Genomic DNA, 23,552 nt, shown 5'->3' on the forward strand with positions numbered 1-23,552 from the left:
GTTTGGACCATGCCCCATCTGCTAATATGGAGGGGGCAGGTTTATTACTGTATCTACAGCCAGTCACCGTGGGACGATCGTGATGGTTAGCTTCACTTCTGGGGACATGTTGTATCATCCAGAGTCTATGTTGCAAACCATCGTGACCTCATCTTTACTCCTAGGACTGGTTGCGCAAAACATTATAAGTTTTCTCCTTAAGTAGGACACCTAAAGCTTAATGTCTCCTTAGCTGAGGGACTTACACAGTTGCACAGAATCCCTTGTAAGGTTTCCTTAGTTAAGGAAAAACATTAATTTGTTTGTTTGCTTGGACTCATGCTTGTGATGCTTGTTATCATCTCACAAAGTTGGCTTATAGTTTGTGAAAAAATGGCAGAGGAAAAGAAGACAAGAAAACCATATTGGTCAGAGGAGGAAATGATTATACTTCTGGAGGAATACAATCATAGAAAGCACAAACTACAAAGTGCATTTCATCCCCAAAAACCAGAAAACAGAAAACAATTACAGGAAGATATTGCAACTAAATTTAAGTCAGTCAGACCTGTAGTGTAAAATCAAATGTGTATCAATCGGGCTCTCCTGGTCACATAACTCTTCTTGGGGTGTGTTAGTTTTTTTATTTATCACCATAACCTCGGTCATGTTACAGTTAAGATAGTGTCACACTTACCTTAAGGGCTTTTTTGTGTGTTTTTTTTTTTTATCTTGCTTTGGTTGCTAAGGTCTTTTGTGCTACGATCAAGGGATTCCTTAAGTGTAAGACAAAGACAAGGACAAAACCATAAATTCTTAAGGAAACATTTTAAGGAAACCTTAAGGAGAAGACTTAAGGGTGTTTTGTGCAAACAATTTTATACTGAGGAAACCTTAACTATGACTTAACTTATTATGGTGCAGCCAGCCTCCGGGTATTACTGAAATGAGCCCGAGGGCAGCCTTTTGCGTTGTATCTTGATGAAGAAGAAGTCAGATGTCAGGTTTAGGCAACAAAACCACTTGGTTATGGTTAGAAATAAAGATTGTGGATGTTGCTAAAAAACACCTGACTTTGAGTGCCACAAACTTAGCATTCAGTGTTATTGTTTAATGGTGTCAAACACTCGTCTGGGTCAAAGCTAAAGCTAAAGGTAAACACAGACGTTCATTTCTCCTTTCCGTTATGTTGTTGGATAATTATACTAACAATCCGAGCCTATCTGTGTGAAAAAAAAAATGCACTTTTAGTGGACGTATTTTGACGCTGACTGAGTGCCCTATTATTTAATATAGCGCGCGCTCACGATGTGCAGGCAGGTCAGCCCTAGCTTCGTACTGGAGAAATGTCAAATATTGAACATCCTATGACTCATTTAGACAAAAGTAGATCGGAAAATAGGGCCCAGGTTGTTAGTTCCCCTTTGAGTTTTGTCTATTATGTGCCCTAATTGTAAAATTGTACTAAACATGTTGCAAAACTGTGGTTTGTTTCATTGATTCTCCATCTTTGAGTGTTGAGTGAATATTTTCATGCACCTGTTTAGTGCTGTGAAGACCCATGCCAGACACTGACATCTTGGCACCCCCTCTGTGCACCAGCAGCACAGGTGTCACTACATTTCTTCGCTGATAATACCTTAAAATGTCAGGCCTAAATGGAAGGATGCCCTTTGCTTAGCTGTGGAGTCACCAGACTTATTTAAATACCACTCAGCCGATGACATGCACAACGGTATTGTGCAGTCCAGTTAATTAGCTGCATGTTTTTGACTTGACAATCAACACCGTGTTTGATGTTTGTGACATTTGCTGTCTTGCAGATTTCTTGCTCTCATTAATGTGATAGATTTACACGGGCAGTTGCTGTGTCAGTTAGCATTAGACTAGCTTAGCTTTAGTTTTGAGGAGGTCCCGATAAACCTGTCACAGATTCTGCCGGCACCTGAATGCCACGTTTAATGTGATCCGTCTCCTAAAGGCACTGAACACCTACATTTTTAACCAGCTGTTTTTGCTTCTCATCAGTTTGAAGTGCGCAGGGTACATTTAGAAAAATGATGATGTTGTGTATCTCTGTATCTCAATCAGTTGTGCTACTGTTAATCCAATGTGATCAAACCCTCACCATCCTAATGTAGCAGATTAGCATTTGAGTGTTACACTCTTGATGAATAATCACAATTCATGCCTCCCTCCCTTGCCCCCAATTTAAACTTCGATTGCTGCCTATGTTGCCATGAATATGTAATGTCACAGAGAAAATTTTTCAGAGAAAAACTTCAAATTGAATTCAAAAATATGCCCAAAATATGCACAGGTTCAGCAGACACAATGCTCCACTTCAGCTTCACTGTAAGCTGGTAATTAAGCAATTAAAATCCTGGCTGGTTTAGAAGAAAAACTTTCTTGTGAATGCTTCCTAATTTTCAGTGTTTACATATTTTTTTTCTGAGTGCATCACATGCAAATTACCTTTGCTGTATGTGTTCGCTGCAGCTTGTAGGATTATCTTATAATATATTCCACAAAACTACCAACTGTGTGTGCTTGTGGTGCTGTGCTGTTGTTGGTGTTTTGGTGATTAAAGGGGCTCAACTTCCCATTTTGGTGCTCACAGCAATGTTTTGAAAAACAGTAAACAAATGTCACTTTTCTCAGCTGATTAAATAAGGTAAAACTTGTTCCAGGTCAGGGCAAATTATCCAGAAATAAACGTTTGAAAAGGGGAAAAATTATCTGCCCTTTGTCTCTTCCTCATCGATGCCAAATGTAGAAAGACGGGGACAAAGACACACAGGTTTTGTGCTACATGCACAACAGGAACAATGGGTTGTGAGGGAGAAAGAGAGAACTGAAAAACTCCCCTCCCTTCATGTGATCCTATATGTGGGTTAGTGGAATTGAAAGGCTGCAGGTTGTGGAGACAGCAATTGGCTGCCTTTGTGTTAGTGGAATTGACAGGCAGCAGAGCGGTGAAGCTGCTACAGGGTATGTGGTTTAGCAGAGCTGATAGACACCAGGTTTTTTTCTTCTTTCTTCCCCGGCAAGTCGGCACGCCACAGGCAGTTTGATTAGGATGCACAGTCAAATGGAGTTGGCTCAGCTGGTCAGAAGTCGAATGGAATTGGCCGAGGTCAACCAGGGTGGGAAAATAAAAGTTCATGTTTGTGTTGGAGACTGGTTGTTTACCCGCAGTAATTGTGGACATCAAATTCAGACACTGTACTCGTCACCTTTAAATGAACCCCGAGGGTGTCCCTGCGCTCATATGGTGGCGATCGCAGAGCTCATTCACACTGCAGGCGGCTTGATAGAAATCACACTAGAATGACCCGCTTCTGAACCGGGAAGTGGCTTTCTAACTGTTGCTGCTAAGCCAGTGAATGAATCAAATATTTACTTTAGCTGTTAAGTTGTTACAGCAACACACAGGAAGTGTGAACAGGCGGAAATTTTCAAGTCAACACTCTCTTCCCACTTATGCATGTCTGCCACTGCAACCTTTTAACCAGGGACCTGGAGGTGCTAGTGAGTAACACATTTATGATTAAATATGTGTCTTGTTTGACATATCATAATCACCTCTTAAGCACATTTGAATTACATCATAGTGTAGAGAATGTTATAATAACATGATTCATAGAGCTAAAATGAATTATGAATCATTATGATGAGGTCATAACATATTAGTATCCAAATTAAAGACATCAGTTATTTCTTAAAGGAGGTGTGTCACAGTGTTGTGTTTATCTCCTTCTTTACGAGTGCTAAAACTTATGACATCATGTTTGTCACGGGAGATATTTTGGATCAGGTTCTTAATTTATTCAGCGAAGGAATTACTCAACAGGTTTCAGATACCCCAGTGTACATGACTCTGATGGGCTCAAATACATCTTTAAAGTATGTTGCAGCTGCGTCAGCATTCAGGGTAAAAATAATGCTGGTATGTGCTGTCATAGAAATACAGTATGCAAATTAACTGTTTGTAAATTAGCTTTAAAGGTCCAGCATGTAGGATTTATTGGCAGAAATTGAATTTAATATTCACAACTTTATTTTCATTAGCTTATAATCACCTGAGACAAAGAATTGTTTTGTTTTATTAGCACAGAATGGGCCCTTCATAACTACACAGGGAGCAGGTCCTCTCCCACAGAGCCCGCCATGTTGTACTGCCATGTTATTTTCTGCCTTTGTTTGATAGGTCAGTCTAAGTCTTCAAGGGAGAAAGAGAGGGGGTGGCATGCAGCAAAGGCACTGAGCATCTATTCTACATTGAGAGCTGAAAAGGAGTTGAAAAATGTGTTAGGTGAAACGCTACAGCTGCTCATCACTGTAACTTCTTACCCAGCCATTTATTCACAGTGGCGAGACAAATACCACAAAGACCAACTGTCACATCTTGCATGTACAAGTGCTGAATAGGGCTGTCAACGAATATTCCAAATTCAAATTTAAATTCAAATTTGAAAAAAAAGGACCTTCAAATGTGAAAATTGATATTTGATTGTGGAGGAAAAACAAACCCACCACTGCAGCTGTCCTCTTTGCGAGTGGCCGTTGGCCTGGGCCGCTGCACTGAACGCACTGCATGACTGGTCAGAGAGAGGGGGCGAGTGAGAGGTCCGCGGTCGTTTATAACGTAATGATGTTATAGATAATTGTTTTATGTGTTTTAATGTGTAGGTATGTAAATATTTTCGACGTTCAAGACGTTTATGTTGAAATAAAAATACCTACAAGTAGTTATGTTTCCTTGTATTAATACACATACAAGAATGTTTCCTTGTATTAGTTTGCCCTCTTGTGGACATAATGCGAAAAAAAATAAAATCGAATGGTTCGAACCTATGAGTTATTTTTAGAAGGAATATTCGAATGTCATTTTTGAGCAATATTGACAGCCCTAGTGCTGAACAACAACAACACTGGAAAAGAAACATGTTACTATACTATTTATGTTTCCTCACACTAACCCACATAGACCGGCAGGTCCGTCCTCTCTCCCTAAGTGCTTCAGCCTTCTAGTAGCCCACTCTACCTTTTGCCGACATTTTTCCTTTGTGGATGTTCTGTATCATAGCAACCACACGCAACCACAAGTGTCTCAGTTGAAAAAATGCTGTGCCTCCAAAGTGCTCTCAAGTGCTCCCCGCTGGGCATTTCCTGAGGAGCGCCTGGTGTTTTCAGCTGGTATACAGCCCTTAGTAGTAGAAGGACTGCTACTGACTACTCTCATCAATATATCAATCTTTTTTTGTTTCAATCAATTAAACCTCATAACATCATAAAATGCTAAACAAGAACCATCGACATCAAAAGCCCAAGACTAACCATACTTTTAATCGTGTATTACTCAGCTGTTGTTCTTTTGAATTAAAAAATGTCCATCACAAGTTCTTAGAACCCAAATTAGCCTTTTCAGACAGATAAGATTTTAAGTTTACTATCATATATAACAAAGGAAAGCAGAAAAATCTCACATTGAGATGCTAAAATAAGAGAATATTTTTGGCATTGTTGCTTGAAAAAGCACCGAGATGATTAATGGATTTTTGAAACAGCTGCTGAATAATTTTCTGTAGATTGACTCATCAATTAATGGACTAATTATTTTAGCACAAGTGTGAAACCCAAACAAACTCATTATGTATGAACCAGAAAGAAGCAACAAAGCCTCATATTTTAGAGGCTGAAACCAGCCTGTGTTTGGCATTTGCTTAAACATTAAATCAATTATCAAACTTGTTACTAATTATTTTTCAGTTGATCGACTAATTTGTTAATCTACTGATCACTTGAGCCTTGTGCTGAATCAAAACAATGCAGTATTTGGCTTAATGCGAAATTCAAAATCTCGTCACATGTTCACAATATTTTATATTATATAAAAGCCTTCTGCTGCAGGTGTCTCAGTTCATTACTGAAGCGAGACGTGTGTTCAAGCCAAGAAACACGTGCCTCAAGTCCTTCACCATGTCAAGGACCTCCTCCACTACATCCTGCAGACGCTCTGATTATTATTCCTTTGCCTTCAACTTACAGTTGCAAATGAGTCTCTTTACACATCTCTGAAATCTAAAAGAGCGTTTATGGAACCAGAGCCTTAAATGAAACAGATGTTGGAAACGGAGCCACCAGACAGGAGAGACTTCCTCCTTTTAATTAAGCTGATTTGTTATATGGGCCTGTGCTGTCACAATCCACTTGTGTCTTGTCTTCTGTGAAAGTCTAGAGAAATCCGAAGTGGAGATGAATGCACAGCAATCCAGCCCTACCTGAAAAAGACATCAACTCAAAATAGACATTTTTGAAAAAGAAATTATGATAATTAACTCCTTATCAGCAGCGTGAACTGAGATTTCTCCTACCATAGGGGGTAGGAGACCCACAGGAACTGGCAAGTAGAATAATTGATGTTGTCTTTTTTTTCTGAGAAGGAGAAACAGGAGACAACAAGCTCAGATTGCTTTTGTCTAAGCGTCCTTGTTTTCCCTTTGTGTTGCCCTCAGAATAGCACAGAAAGGGCTGATATTGGAAGGAGAATATTTTTTGACTCTTATTCTACCGACATCCGAGATACTTTTATCATCAACTCACCATCGAGGACAAAATATTGTCCCAGTCCTTTAAAGTGAAGGCAAAATTAATTTTAAGATGAATCACAGCTGACTGGTATCTTAGGATTCAGTGTGAATACAACTGTAGCAAGCCTTTGTGTCATTGTTCACCCTCGGAAGATGAAAAGGAAAAATGTTCTTGAACTGTGTGCCTCTCCTTCATTTGAATTACAGTATGGAAATTATGGAGGGAGGGCCAAAAAAATGGGGAGAGTTATGTATTTTTTCTTTTTGCTGAAGGGAGGATAGGACCCTTTAACTTTTTTATCATCCCAGAGTTTTGAGAAACTGAATAGACTTGGATCTTATTCATGAGTGATTGAACATTGTATCTCCAGACAGCATGTTATTGTCACCAGTCTACACAGTAACTCCTACCCTCGGAAGTTAGTAGCTGAATTTGTCAAAAATGTGTCATTTAAAGGGACAGCGACAGCTTTTGGTTCACAAATAAAAGATGGATGGGATATTAAGTAAATGGGATGCAACAGTGTGTTGGTTGCAGTTGCTAATTCAGCTCCTATTGTTAGATTTAAAGGGTGGCTCCACTGAATGTATTCATCCCAGTCTGTTTACGGGGTTTGTGGAGTACTAGTGCATATGTAAACTTTTTTACATGCAGTAGCTGCAAACGGACTCAAGAGAAGTCTAATAACTGCCTCAAGTAATGTTACTTGACTGGAGCTGAAGACGTGAGGTGTGACGTTAAAGGAAGTGAGATTGCCAGACCTTTGTAGCCTGTTTCTCTTCACTACTTGAGGCTACATTAGTTGCGACTAGCATAACCACTGATGTACAGAGAGAACTGGATACTGTGCCGGAGGCGGGGCCAAGTTAATTGATACGAAAGATGCTCAGTAAAAAGTTCCCATGTGTAAATAACCGGAATCTTCCAAATCCTAGAGTCCATTGAGGAAGTGCATTAGCATTTCTTTTGACCCTGACTCCCACATGCTCAGTCTCTGGCTCCCTAAAACTAGAGACAGCAGGCAATTGACTCTGGATTCGGCTGTTAGAGAAAATTACAACTCTTAGGACACCATGATTTAGATAAGGGCTAATTAGGGGTTCGAACTGGGAAGTTAGTGTGCTTAAAAACTGTCTGCCGATTTATACTCATTCACTTTGTAAGTCTATGGGGGAAAAAAGTCTTTTTGGGCCCACTTGCACCCCGTGACGGACGCGGAAGTTGTAATTACATGGTTTTGCCGCTATGTCAAAATGGTTTACAACCCAGCTCCATTCCTGAGCATAACACACCTGAGCTGTTGGCAGTCGAGTTGCATTGTGGGTTATGTAGTCGCCAGGTTTTGACAGGCAATAAGAGTGGGGTGAGTAAAAACAGACAGTTTCTCTGGTTCTGCTCCTTTTGAATTGTCTATTAACAATGTGACTATTTTCAGGTGTGGATCAGTATCACAGAGTCCTGTGGGTGGGATACCCGTGGGTGACCAGCAAAATATGTGATTAGCATCTGGTATTGTATTTTAATTTTATTTCTGGGTTTGCTCTGAGTTAAAAAATAGAACATGCTGGTTGGATCGCAGGTGCTGCATGCTAAATTATTAGAATAAAACGAGAATAATGATAATTTAATATTTGAATATTTATTTATTCCTCTGACTGCTGACTTTATGTGTCGGCTGTGTCTTCTGTGCAAGCTTGAATATCTAGCTGCTTCCATCAGGTGTGTTACCAACAGTCATGTTAACTGTGAAGATGTGCTGCTTTGTTTTAGAATTTATTATCTTTATTTTACATGTATGAAATGTCCCAAAATGATCACTTTTAAATGTACTGCCTTACTGAATTATTGGTTATCGGTATTGTGTCAGTGTGTCAGGTTGGGTTGTGAAACTAGTTGGTCATATGTGCAGGTGGCAGGGCTGGTGCAGTATTGCACAACATGGATCAGATTTGGGAGTGGCTGTTAAAAATCAGGGTGATGCACTTTTTTCTAAGTGAAGGGGAGAGTCTAAGATATAGTAACAAAGCTGGGCCATCCTGTTTTTTTAAATGGAACCATAAGGTTCAGCCATTTTCGTACAGTCTCGTATTTTCTTACAGTGTAGTCTGCCCTGCAGCTCAGCACCTCTACTGTACCTGTTCACCTCCTCCAACCCTTTCTTTTCTCAATCTGTTTCCTGGCCCTCTCTGTGTGACCGGGCCCATCCAGCCACCTGGGTTGAGTTATTAATGCCCGGGGAGGCAGAAAGATGATTTCATTGCGTATTCAGGTGTGGGGATGGATGGCTTTCAGAGGCAGCCAGGGGAGTGCTGGGGAGGAGAGCCTCTGTAGAGAATAAATATACCTGTCTCCTGCTGATGCATCGGGCCACACTCACTGCAATGCAAATCAGCCACTCTCCTACCCCTAACTGCCTCCAGTATTACTCACCCGTTCCCACCTGGATCCCCACCAGCCAGACACTCAGTCACCCCAGACTCAGATGAGGCTTTCTGTGTGGAGGAGCTCTCAGGTACGGGCTGTCTTCCCACCATGGTTTGGTTCCCATTTGCTGACGATGATCCGACAAGCATCCGAGCCTCATCATCACGTTGCATTTCCCAGGTGACTTCACAGGTTCTGGTGTTCATTACCCATCCTGACTGCCAGATAATTAAGGGCAGAGGCAGGAGTTGACATTAAAGCAAGGGTTGCGAATGGTTTCTCGGAGCACACACATCAGCTCTTACTATTTTTGTAGACACTGGATTTTAAGTGTTTTGGTCTGTGTCTCAAAATTGGCTGGTTGGTTTCCATCTCTCACACATCATCTCAGACAATACGGACTGGCGGTTTTTATTTCCAGAGCCAATGAGTACACAGCTGTGTGTCATCACTCCAACTTTGTTTGTTTTTTTTCCTCTGAAACTCCTGTGTGTTTCCATTTCTAACTTGGATTTTAATTTCCACTTTTTTGAATGTGTTGAAAGAATAGTTTGACATTTTCAGAAATACGTGTATTCACTTTGAGTAGCCAAGCAACACTTTGTTTTTGTTTGTATCTGTAACCATGGAGGCCAGGGACATGGAAAAAAGGGACCCCAGAAATACAGCAATGAGTTTTTCTTCCACAGACTAATGGTACACAGAAGTCACGGTTCGGATCATAACTCGGTTTAGGAGTCATGGTTCGGTGCAAGTTCAGTACAGCAGAAAAAAAACATGCATGAGGGTACATTTCTAAAGTTTATTTGGAACAAACAGCAGTGAAACCTTCAAAGACAGACAAAATCCTCTTGCTGGGGATTAAGGTAACATTTTGCCCACTGGTAAACTATTTTAATTATAAAAAATTAGGAACATTTCAAACACTTCTGTATTTCAATGTTCAAACACCAAACAAACACTTTCCCAGAAGGCAACAGGTCACAACAGGCTTTAAAACTGAGAAGCATCTCTTATGCTTTGAAATTAGAAATACAGGTTGATTCTTCCTGCAGTGATCGGCACATCCGGATGATGCTGTCAAATGGGGGTTAGCATTTTCGGTGTGTCCATTCACATAACTTAATGCAACACATTTTTTCCCCACTACTACTGTGCTGTGTGATTGGCTAGTACTCTTTACCTCGATGTGTCCTTGTGATTGGATAACTTGAAGGGCAGCAAGTGTCACACAGTTTTGTTACAACGGAGGCTGCTGGCAGAAGTCTTGGAGGACCCGACCCAAGCGTTATGCACATTTCATACATTATTTCCCTTTTTTAAATAAATGAAATTGTGCATTTTTTGATAAATCATGTCTCCAGTACATTTTAAAGTTGCACTTCATTTCCTACCTTGGATTATCTCCTCTATGATGATGTGGCCTAGTATGTGCCCTGATAGTAGAGATCCTCTGTGCTTCCTCGCTTGAGACTTATTGCCTTAATTTTCTAGTTGGTTTTTAATAAGAAATGGAAAAGATCTGCGTCTTTAATTTTAAATGATTTTGCCTTTTATATTGTCTTATACAGTTCTCTAACCTTTTGTTTCTCTGTATGGAAACACATCATATTATGATTATGAATACATAATATGCTAAGAAGCACATGTCATATGAACAAGGGGTTAAATTAAGTTGCATTCTGTCTGTAGATACGTGTTTGGCTTGTCTGATGCAGGCTACTGTAGAACAACATGGTAGACTGTGTGGGAGAGGAACCGCTCTGTATGTAAATGTAAACGGCTCATTCAAAGGTAATGAATAGGCCTACACAATGATTATTATTTTCAGGGAATTATAAATCAATGAAAGTACAGTTACGGATATTATAGATGCCCCTAAATCCTACACACTGGACCTTTCAAATACATTCATATTATTATTATTATTATTATTATTATTATTATTATTGTTATTTTATCAGCATCAGTAATAGCGGAGCCAGGATTGGGCTGGTTTAAACTTTTGAAAACAATTAAATATTAAAAGCCAGAGCAGACTGGCATACTGAATTTTGCAGGCTTTACTCAGCAGCTGCTCCAGAGTGGAACATAATGACACCGTGTCCTAACAGCAAATGAGCCTCCAACTATTATCAGGTTACATCGCGTGATGTCGGAGCTTTGTGTCCACACTGAACACATCAAATATGCACCTCTGTCACGTCATGACAAACAAACAAAGCAGGCCTTTCAGCTGTGCGCTCCGGATATATAACCACTTAAAAAATGGGTGAAAAGCCTGCTTGGTATCTTCCTATGTTTTTAATGTTACTTTTTAACAAAGAAAACACATGTTTTATATTGTGATATTGACTGGAAAAGACATACAGCATAGCCAGCTGCGACTAGTCGAGCTTGTAATTAGAGCAATTAGTCATTTACCTTAGCAGAAACGTCCAGCTCCCTGGCAAGTCCCTCAAGCCAACTGTCACATTGTATTGTCTTTTTGTGGTTAAATAATGTCAACTTCATGACCCAATTGTTCTTCGTCCATTGCAGCATTTTCGATGCGAGCAACAATTTAGCTATAAATAGAGACAGGCTGTCCAACTCAAATTCAGCTCAAAACAGAGCACCGCATTGATTGCAAGAAGCCCCTCACTGCAGTGTGCATTTCGGGGCTGTGCTCAATGTGGGTGGAGTCAAATGTTAAGCACCACCCTGCTTGTTAACTAGCTGCTACTCAGCGGTTCCTCTCGGCCTCACTCCCGGCCTATGAGACTACTTTTGCCGTAGGGAGACTAGCCAGCACTTGCTGAAGCAACTCAGCCATTGTGAACACACTAACCCAACGCTGGGGGTCACAACAGGCTGGTGGCCAGTGGCAGCGCTGGGTCTGACCTGTGTAATGGCAGCAACAGAAGCTTGCAGACCTGGCGGAGGAGTTAGGGTTTGTGTAGGCTGAATTTGAGTTGCTGCAGCCGTTAACTGAAGATCCATCTCCAAAGCTGCTGTCTGCTTTCCTCCCAGCTAAGTTGTCCTATAGGCATCAGTGATGAGGAGGGACCACGGGGTGCAGTGTGGTCCATCTCTGCAGAATATTACTACGGTAGTTTGAAAAATAGCAATAGGAGCATTGAGTTTGATGGATTTCTACATTGTCATGGATCCAGCTACTTTTCTCACCAAGTCCTGTCTTAGAAAATCCCCACCAAAAATAGACAAAATCCTCAGCTCCACACCCAGAGGAATGTGGACACTGGAGGAGAGCTGACAGACGGCTGTTGGCACGAACCCTGCCGCCCTCCTGTCTTCCCTCTGGTTCTATGGTGGAGGAGCAGAGCACAGCCTGGGTCAGAGGGGCTTCCTGAAGCTGAGAGGAGAGCCAGGGCCCGCAGAGCATGCTGGAGAACCAGAGGGAGTGCAGGAGTCCACACACCCCTTGGTGTGGAGCCTCCAACATGCTCTCCAGGCCCTGGCTCTCCTCTCACCTGCTATGATTACCTCTCCAGCCTGGTAAAACCTCCAGCATGCTCGGTGAGCCCTGGGTTGACCTTCAGCCGTCTGGCTTTATCCTACAGCCAATAAGCAGCCTCCAGCTGACCCAGGCTGTGCTCCGCTCTTCTGCCAGAGAACCAAGAGGTCAATTTGCAATTGCATCCTATTTCTTTATAGGCTATGCAGCCAATCATTTATCACAAATTTGGATTATATTACAATTATAGTGGTGTAATATGTTTTCGAGGCTGCAGAGTAAGTCAGATGTGCTCACTGTGGGAGGAGTTAAATGTTTGACTCCGTCCATGTTGCCCCAAACTGCAAATTGCAGGTTGCAGTCAGGTTTTTCATTGCGTCAAATCCAAAATGTTGCCATGTTGGTGCAGTTTAATTTTCTTGAGAGACTAACTCTGCCATATCCCCTCTCATCACCCCAAAAGACACACGTATTTGTAAACAAGCAGAGCGTGTGCTGCTCTGCCCCTCCCATCTTAACTGAAATTTGAGCTCCTGCATGTTGCTGCTGCTCGGCTCACCACCCATCAGACACTGCTGTCTCTGTCAGTCCATTTAAAAACTAACAGAATATTACGTTCATCATGCTGTGATGTGCAACCCAGGCCACTGCAAAGGACACGGGGTGCACACTTAAAGAAACTTGTTATTAATTTACATATTGTATTATTTTTTTGCTTTACTATAATTTGCAATATGGTACTGGGTTGTTAACTTTAGTTGCTGTCCATGTAGAGTGACCTAGATGAGTTAGAAAAGTTATTTTTTGGCATATTAGCTGATTACAAGTCAAGTAAAGCAACATTTTATTTGTTTTAGGGAATGCACTCAAAAATCAATATGATTTCAGTAAAATGTATCCTGGTGCAGCAATAGCTGTCACCAAAAGTTGGAAGAACAGCTACCTAACTTGAGCAATGGGTCTGTCTGAAGAGCACATGAACGCAGCAGTTGTCAACGTCCAACAGAAAAGAACAGGAGCGGAGCTAGCATCCAATCCCAGGAACTCATAGCCTGAATACCAGCCAATCCCAGCACAGCAGGGCGGGATTTGACGCAAACATCTTGGGCCTTCCTGAGTCCATCAAAATTAATTAATGCCTGGAACTTATCCTTCTCACTCTGAATATTTCAGACGCTGTATATCTTCTACAGTTGCTCACTATGGAAAGACACTCACACCAGTGACTTTGAGCTACAGTATATGAATTTCCACAGTGAAGTCAAGGTTGAAAACAGAAAGATCTTTTATATAGGCTGACACCTTTATGTGCTGTAACACCAGTTTAATTATTGATTCCTCCATTGAGACTCTTTTCAGTACTTCACTGGTCATGCTACTGTATTTGAAGGCACCATGAAGGACTCTGTATAGTTGACAATTGACGAGTTATTTCGGTAAATTTGTAGACTTCATAAAATGGACACAGGCCAGATTCTGTGTTCATTCTTTTAAGTTTACTGCATTTACTTTTCCACTTACTTAATACTGCATCTATGATCAGATGATACGATGATCCAGAGTGTGAAACGTACTGTACAAATCTGTTCACCATGCGAGATGCTGTTATATCTCTGGTTGTATTAGGTCCACCGTTGCAAATCAATGAGCAACACTGATTTATGGCAGTATTGGATTTTTATATAGTTTTTGCAGCTTTTCCAGCTCTGATGAATCATCTGTATTTGTGAGGTGTTTCACTTGTTAGATTAACAAAAACAGACATTCCCATCTGTTTTATTTTATCCATAAATCTCAATTGATTTTTTTTCATTCATTCATTTTCCGTAACTGCTCATCCTGTTAGGGGTCATGCAGGGGGCTGGAGCCTATCCCAGCTGGCATTGGGCGAGAGGTGGGGTACACCCTGGACAGGTCGCCAGACTATCACAGGGCTGACACATAGAGACAGACAACCATTCACACCTCCGCCCAAGTTAGAGTCACCAATTAACCCAACCTGCATGTCTTTGGACTGTGGGAGGAAGCCGGAGTACCCAGAGAAAATCCAGGCTGAGATGGAGAGAACATGCAAACTGTCCTCCATGGGTTCAAACGAGTAACCCTCTTGCAGTAAGGTGACAAGCACTAGTCACTGCCCCACCGTGCTGACTTAGAAAATGATATATCATCATTGTGATATAAAATTTCACAGACTGTGATCGAGTATTTTATCTATGCTGCCCACCTTATGTTGCATATAATTTATACGTTTGCATTTTTATATCATATTCCAGGTCTGATCCACAGGTGGGACCCTGGGGCACAGACCTGGACTGGGCCTGTACCATGCCAAAGACTAAATATATTGTTTCATGTCCCCAGTAAACTGTTGCCCAGGGGCATAGAATTTCATAATTAGTTTTTTATCACTTGATCTAATTTACAGCAGTATTCTCACACACAGCTTTTTACTACCACTGAGAATGGTTGATATGACGATTTGGTACTCGAACAAGTACTACTAATTTACAATCCGTACAAGTACTGCCCTGTGGTGATAGACTCTGCTGTTTTATTCTGCTCACTCACTGTACTAAATCTTTCAGAAGCCAGTGAAAAGATTAACTGCAGTGTTTCAGATCAAAGGATTGCTTTCTGTATTTAATGACAGATCATTCCTTTTCTTTGAAATATTAGAAAAGAAAAAAGTGTACATTTTGAGATTGCACTTCGACGACAGCCCACTCTTGATTTAGGTGTTCTTGACTGTGGCTCCAATTTAAAATATCAACAACTGTTGTTGATACTATGGGCCGGGGCTTAGCCACTTCTTTGATTTCATCCTCTCCCTATTTTGTTGTGTTCAATTTATTCAAGTGGAAAGTTGTTTGGAGTAGTAGCACCTTAAATAAGCTTAGGCCAGCGTCCTTATCCCTAAAACATATGCAAATAAAAGGGATAAGCAGAGACTCTGACAATATTCGCTGTGCATAGCTGACACTCTAATTAGATAGCAAGGCAAGGGATTATACAAGTAAACAGAGAGATACCAAATCTAACATGAAGGGCTACATGTGATATGTGCAGAGAGGGAGACGCACAGCCTTGATTAACTGCACATATAAACCTAGGGAACATTCTTTTTTACGTATCCTGGCAGATTGCACTCTCTGGTAAACAAGTTTCCACCTTTTTTATGTTCTTATGAAATCAAAGAGGAACAACTGCATCCATCTTCTGACAGTGTGCCTCATCACTTCCACAGTGTAAATCTGTAGTTTATTTTGCTTTGCTATAAAGTCGGGGAGGTTGTGTATTAATTTATTTATGGAGAGATCTGTGTTGGTTCACAGTAAACACTGAGATTAGTGTTCAAACAGAGTGGCAAAACCAAAAAGTGACAAATTTCTTTCAACTGAGTCTCTTAACCCGCCCACCCCCATCACCCCATCATCTCCAGACCCTTCTTCAGTGGCATGTTTGGAAACTTTAGACTGAAAAAAAAAAACACCATGCACATCTATATATGATGAATACTGGGTGCTGGACAGAAGGACAAATGCAGAAATACAAAACCAGGTCTGCAAACCAGAAACTGCCCCTTTTTGGGAATTTTAATTGTATCACCACATGTGATGTTTTGGGCACCAGCCCTTTATCAGACATGAACAAGATAAGGTGACACACCTCTATACAGACAACCAATGATGGTTGCCCAACAGATCATTTGTAACACACACAACACACTGCAAAACCAGTACACAATTACATCACAGCGGGGCGGGGTGGCTTAGTGGCTAGAGCAGGCGCCCAATGTACAGAGGCTTCATCCTTGCTGCAGCAGCCCGGGTTTGATTCCAGCCTGCGGCCCTTTGCCGCGTGTCATTCCCCCCTCTCTCTCTCCCCATTTCACAGTACACTCTCCTATCCATTAAAGGCAAAAAATAATCTTAGAATTACATCACAAGAATACAATACATTTATGAAAAGGCCAGCAGTGTCACCTCGAATATCACATGACTGAAACATCAGATAAAAAAATGACATGAAAAGTCAAGGTGAAATAGTAGAAGATATTTTTATAATTCATATATTTTATTTTATTTATTTATTTTATTTTATTTATTTTTTTACAATTTTTGGGAATGTTTTTTTATTCTTTAAAATAGAGGTGCCTCCAATACTACAAAAAATACAAAAAATAGTGATACTCATTGAGAAATACCACAGCAGTATGTATCACCACTTTTTGTACTGGTCATATCATTTTCTAAGGACAACGGTTAGTTTAAAGATTTCAGGGAGTTTCCAGAGTCACATTACAGTCACCTGATTTGCATAAAGTAGCCTAGATTCATATTTATGCAAATTGAGAGCAGACACCCCATCTCTTTAAATGCAGCGCAGCGTTGCCAGAATGCATTGCATGGCTGCTTACGCAGACAATCAGTGGGAAAAGTGTTGAAATGACGGTAAAGATTTTTATATTAGCAGGAATACTGCACAACATTGAAGCAGTGCTCTGTTTATTTAACTGAGACAGTGCAATGAAAATACTGATGAATAAATGTGATAGATAATCATGATCTCAGTTTTGATCAAAAGCAGCCCTAGGACACTCTCGGTTTTCTTCTCAGATGACCACCTGTGGGTCCTGGCGACTCACTGTTTAGTAAACAATCAGCATCACTCACTGCTCAGGTATTCCTCTAACAGTCCAGGGCTGTACAACACACAGGGCACCACAGCAGGCTGATTTTGGCACTGCTGAGCTGTTTCAACAATGTTTTTCTGCTGGTATTGCGTCGCTGAAACAAGTGCTTCCCTGCTTGTTTGTAAAAATTTGATTTATTTGTTCTTCCATTTTGCTCCTGAGAAGAGTTACAACATGTTCTCTCGGTAAGCCTACTTTATACATTCAGAATGCTCACAAGCCTGGCGAGGAGACCAGACACATCCTGACTATTAGTCTCAAAAATATGATATGAGCCCTTTGATTTATATAAATTTGTTCCCCAGAGTTTGTTTCTCCAGGCACAAAATAGTGACGTTATGTGTATATATTTACGATAAAAATATAGATTGTTACCAAATGTACAAAGCTCTATATTTTAAGTGGAAGATCATTAATATCGGCTTACAGCAGCGTGAACAACAGATCAAACTGTGCAACGTGTCTTAACCTCCGCCATAAAATCTTGGCAGTGTCTGACTTTGCACTGGTCATTGCACTAAATTATGCTGTAATTATTCAGGTAAAAAATGGCCACTGACACCCCACACACCCATCGGTCCTCCACAAGGAGCTGAGGAGGGAGTGTGTTTTGTCATGATAGATGAGCTGGATCCCTCCCGGTGTGTTGTGAGGAGATGACATTCCCGGGCAGGCAGCGCTGGCCTCGCATCCCGGCTTCCTTCTTCTGGATGATGAGACTCTTGTAGGGTGGAGTCTGCAGGCTTCATTTACCGAAGCAGCGGGGAATAATATAGTGCCAACGTTTGGATGTGTCAGGTCCCATATCTCTGGCTGTTCTATTAGAAATAGACCCCAGTGCGGGACAATTAACCCCTGGCCTCAGCAGCAGATCTGTGCAGTAACAGCCCAGCACGGGGCAATAAATCAAACCCAGAGGGAGAAACCCACACTCCCTCTCCTGCTGGTTGGTTGCTACTATCACCCAATGGACCGAGCTTACATGATGGCAGATATGCCCCGGTGTTATCGTATCGCAATCACTGGAGGCGCAAGAGTGATGTAATAGGTTGGCTGTAGGCAAGGGCACCCTGAGTGTGTTTGTGCTGCAGTGAATGCACCATCTGGAGAAAATTCAACTCCTTGGACTGACTGTAACCCTTTGCACCAGTCAGTCTCAAACGTTTTACACCACATACCACCATGTATCACCACCAGCATCAACCTACCTTGTTCAGCTATGGACATTTCTCTCAGGAAGCAAGTTTATTCCTAATCAGAAGTTAATTCGTTGTTGATTATTAGCAGCCACAGCTATGCTGCACAAAGGGGTAGCGCTAACTGGCACTCAAACTCCTCCACACAACTCTTGTACACAGCGAGGGCCCCTCATCAGGTGCTGTGGAAACTTTATTGACGCTGCTTGAGTGGCCACCAGCACTTGGGTTCGGTTGATTGTGTTCCACTTCAGTTTCAACAGGGCTGCTCAAGATATTATTCACTTAATCCGAACTTTGCTTCTGATATTTCCCATTTGGAGCCGCGATCACAGCATTTGTAAACCATTAATTTTACCCCTGCTTACTAAATTACCATCACAGTTTAGCTTGTAACTAATCATGGAGGTAGGACTGCACTACATCCATGAGCGTGACCACCTAGCAGGCTGATGTCCGAACCAAAAGCAGTAACCGATCGGTTTACATTAGCAGTAACTTAACACAGCTGTAGGACAGTGATAGAGAAAATAAGCAGAAATGTAGGAGGGAAAGGAAACTCCAAACCACACAGGTTCACTTACAAGCTTCAGAAGTGATGGGAGCTTCCTCTGTAGTCTTCATCACAGCCTCATTGAATCAATAAGTTCAGTGCAATGCACAGCTTGGTTTGGAAAAGCTCATGATCACTGTTTGGTCTCTGTGCACCCTGGTACCAAGCAGGGCACAAAGGTGCAGGTCAGCGCAGTTATCCCCTGCAGCTGAAATGCATGTATTCCTGGCTTGATGCATCACAGTGGAATTAAAATAAGCTATATATAGCTGGTAGAAAAACTTTCCAAAAGGAGAGCTGTATCAACCAAAAGAGCACAGGGGACAGGAGCACACATGTTTAACCTAGGACAAATATTCAATATGTTTTCTGGGTCAGTTATGTTGAAATCAGCAACCCACAGCTCACAGCACATGATGTTATAATCCTTGAAACTTACGCCTACAACAGTTTTGCACATATTCTTTACTTACTTCTTGTTTTTTTTTCTGTTTTCTTATAATTTCTCTTGCTTATACACAATATAAGAGGAACTGTTATGTGTCCCAATGTCCTCCCTGTGGATCAATATAAGTATTTATGATTGCTGACTTCAGACAAAGGTACTTCTACAGAGGCTAAATGGTTTTTTTTTAGCATTCAAACTGCATTTAAAACGGTTATCTCCTTTCCTTTCTTTTGTAATTTGAACTGTCAAGATAGCACTCACCGATCTCTTACAGTGAGGACCGTGGGAACAAAGGGATGACTCCAAGAAAACAGCCGGCACTAAATTCTTGGTCGTTACTAATTCTTGAACCAGATATTTTCGAAATCAGGAAACAGGGGAACTAATTTTAATCTGTATTTTATATATTCGATGCTATAAAATCTATGGCATATTTTATTAGATTAAAAATATGCACCAGCACACTGTGGTATCGGTGCAAGAACCCAGATGTAGTTTTGGCATGATCAGAAACTCTCAATTGCACCCAGCTCTGTCATCGTCTTCCTCGCGTCCTCCATTTTATTCAGGCTTTAACGTATCAAACCAGCTCAACAATCACACTAATGTATTAACGACTGGAAGCTGTGCTATCTTATACATCGGTAATAAAAAAAGGAATTATGAATCCTCTCTACAGTGAAGCTGGCGTTTTTGTCTGCACCCTGTCATATTGAGACCATTTGTTTAATGGCAGATTAGAGAACAGAACGAGCGGCAATAAAGCCGTAGACCACAGGGGTCACCTTCAGGACCGACTCATGGTTATTCCTATCATTAGCATGTCGTGTCTCGTGCTGTCCTGCTCCAATTATTACTGACACAGGCTCTGGTCTTATGACTGGGCTGCTCAAGCTGCCCACTGTTAGACTGTAATTCTCACACCGATGGACTAATGTGAAATATGGCAACAGATGCAGAACTGAAGCACATTATTCAGGACCCAAGGGCCATTAAAGCCATAGCTATTAAATATAATTTGAAAAAATTAGCTTTTTGGCGTGTGGAATAGCAGGTTGTGAGGTATTATGATAATCACTACATTCCCCAGGGTGCCTGCTTTCCCCAAATGTTATTACTATTTGTATGCATTTGTGAATGGGCTTTGGGATATGTAGTCTTGTTTGTGGATGCTTTATGGGAGGGGTAATTCTCCTCAGATGCAGGGGCAATTATTGCTTTGGCCAGGGTTTGTGTTCCTTTGTGCGAGTCTGAAGTAATTACAGCTCATTGCTTGATTTGTTGTTGGTCTGAGAGCATTCGTGCACATGTGAACACATTTCAGTTAATACAATTTTGACAAACACACGTGTGTGTATGAGCGGGGATAGTGGACTCGCAGTCAGGCTGGTATTGACCAAATCAAGCTGATGGCAACAGGTGCTGTTAATTGCTGACACTGTCAAAACCACAGAGATTTTATAGCTCCTGTGTGCTGATAATGTTGTTTATTCTGTAGATTCAGCGTTTGGTACAGACAGTCTCTTTGTCACCTGAAATAAACTCATGCTTTACATGCATCCCCACGATTGCAAAGATGGGAGTATTTGTTTGTCAGGGTCACAGGTTGCTGTCAGAGACTTCTCTTGAGTTGTTAAATTATTCTTTAACACTATAATCGGCCTGTCATACCACAGCTGAACACGGGCAGATCTGTGTAAATCCCTGGTGGCAGCAGCGTTGGTTGGCTCAGTTGTGTTGACATGTTCACATCAATAGTAATCACAGGTCATTGCTACGGTCTGAAAGGACAGAGAGGTGGTCAGTGTGGCTGCAGGGCACATTTAATTGTCAGTGGCTCAAGTCTACATTCAGAGCAGAGCGAAAACATCTTGGCTGTGTGACTTCATCAGTTACCATGAGAGGAAAAGGGAATAACAAGTTAAGGCACCACATATTTGAGAGATGTTGACTGCAGCAAGAATTCAGTTTTTAGAGTTTAAAAATCCAACATTCTCTTGTTACAGCTTTTTAAATACAAATATTTTCTGTTTTCCTGATGGTGAATATCACTGGGTTGAAGACTGCTGGTTTAAAAAAACGAGCAGTTTGAATGAAAATAGAAATAATTGACTGATTAATCAATAATGACAAGATCTGCTAGTTGCAGCCCCATTGTTTTCCATCCTGAATGTGTCTCAGTCTCTTTAAAACTGAAAATATGTTGTAAATATGCATGATAAATGTTAGGAGTCGGGGAAAAAAATCAATACAGCACAGTATTGTGAAAGTTTGCACAGCAATATTGTGTTGAGATAGTGATTTTTTAAATAAATGTATAACTGATATTGCAAAAACAAATCAAACCTTTGGAAGCTTACTAGAATATTAAAATGCATTGGTTTTACAGTCCACTAGATACATTTTATTGCAGTGAAAATGACTGAACTGACTGAAATCTTTCTCTTATTCGAGAAAAGTTTTCTTTTAGGGACATAATTTGCAGTTTGAAAATAGTAAAATATTGCAAGTAATGTATGTTATGACAATACTCAGCATATTGCCAATTGTTAATAATATTGTAACAATGAAATAAGATAGTATAATAATAGTATCATGACTTAAGAGAGTTTAAATGTTCAGAAAACTAAGTTTATGATCTTCACAGTTGCTTGATGATTTTAGTACCTTAACGTCTGCTGGTAAATCCATCGAAAGAGTGTCCTCATGCAAGTACTTGGGTTTATGAATAGATGACAGGCTTGCTGCTCTAGTTAGGAAGCTTGGAGTGAAGATTTATTCTCTTTATTCTTCTCTTTATTTTAGAAACACGTCTTGTTTTACCTTCAGTGCTGAGAAAAACTTGTGCAAGCTACTTTTCTGTCTGTGATTGATTACAGTGACATTGTATATGCATGCAGCCTTAATTCAGTGTACAATGTGTCTCTACATTTTAATCATAAATGCAAAGTCACTTACTCATAACTGCATTCTTTAGGATTTGGTGGGTTGGACATCATTGACCACTAGCAGACAACAGCACTGGTATATTTCTATCTATAAAGCAATCCTGGACAAATTTCCAGCCTAACTTTGCACCCTGCTGTGTGTCAGCTCTGGTAGTTACCAGCTTCACCCCTCCAAGTAGTTGCTTTTTAATGTATCCTGGGTCTTAACACATCAGGGGAAAACTGCATTCTCCTACTCTGCACCTTAGACATGGAAAAATTTTCAAAAAGATCTAAAATTAGATTCATTTATATCCATGGATGAATTTAAAGGCATCATAAAGAATATGGTGATAGAGACATGTGCTTGTTTTTCTTGAGGGGCCACTATGTTTGAATAGTTGTTGTTTTATTGTGGATTTTTGTATTATATGTTGTGTTTGTTGCATTTTAAATGTGTTTTGATTGGCTGCTACTTTGGCCAGGTCTCTCTTGTAAAAGAGATTTTCAGTCTCAATGGGAATAAAGGTTAAATAAAGACTAAATCAATTGATTCCCACCCCTAATAAATGTGTAAGCATAAATGTTTCTTTCATTGATGGCCGTTGTTTTGATGTTCCTCTTTTGTTTTTGTCAGCGGCAGGCTGCACATTCGAAGAGGACTCGGACCCCAATCTGTGTGACTTCACCCAGGGGGAGGAGGATGACTTTGACTGGCTGCTGTTTCGGACGTACAGTTCACCCTACGCCAGCTCTGACCTCTTGCGTGGTGAGTGGACCTCTCTCCTATGCTGCAGCCATTTTGTGTAGTTAGATTCCTGCAGGCATGCAGATTAGACAGAGCTGACCAGGAGCATGGCTTGCTATAAATCTGAAACACAGCAAGTAAGAGTTCATGGGGCACAAGGCCAGAGGCTATTTTTTAAGACATGCCAGCAGTTTGTGTGCGCTTTTGTTTCTTTCTAAATTGTCTCAGAAATAAATTGACTTTGTTTGTGTGGCCGACTTATTAGAAAAGCACGACCGTATGCAAATCAGCCTTTCTAGATGTCCAGCGTCCATTATGCATCGGCTTTAATGAAGCACTCACCCCAGTTTTGTCTGCTTCCCGCTAACCCCAAGGATAATTTTATGTTAACCAGCCTCACAGGACTAATGGAAACCAGCATTTTCCTGCCATCATGCTCTCTTCTGGTGGTTGCCGGAGGGAGATGGCATGCATAGTTTATAAGGCGCTCCTCCATCTCTGCATTAACAAATACCTACAGGGATCTGACA

At 41.0% G+C, this 23,552-nt stretch overlaps 1 protein-coding gene across 2 annotated transcripts in view; it reads left to right on the top strand.

Annotated features, from left to right (window-relative positions):
* The window catches only part of ptprub (protein tyrosine phosphatase receptor type Ub), a 215,367-nt gene that overhangs the window by 49,442 nt on the left and 142,373 nt on the right, over positions 1-23,552 (top strand). For both annotated transcript variants that reach the window (XM_049584589.1, XM_049584590.1), the window contains exon 2: positions 22,912-23,043. In XM_049584589.1, the coding sequence (XP_049440546.1) occupies positions 22,912-23,043 (132 nt within the window). The remainder of the gene's footprint in view (positions 1-22,911; positions 23,044-23,552) is intronic.

This window comes from Epinephelus fuscoguttatus, linkage group LG8 (assembly GCF_011397635.1).
Source record: "Epinephelus fuscoguttatus linkage group LG8, E.fuscoguttatus.final_Chr_v1".
Taxonomy (NCBI): domain Eukaryota; kingdom Metazoa; phylum Chordata; class Actinopteri; order Perciformes; family Serranidae; genus Epinephelus; species Epinephelus fuscoguttatus.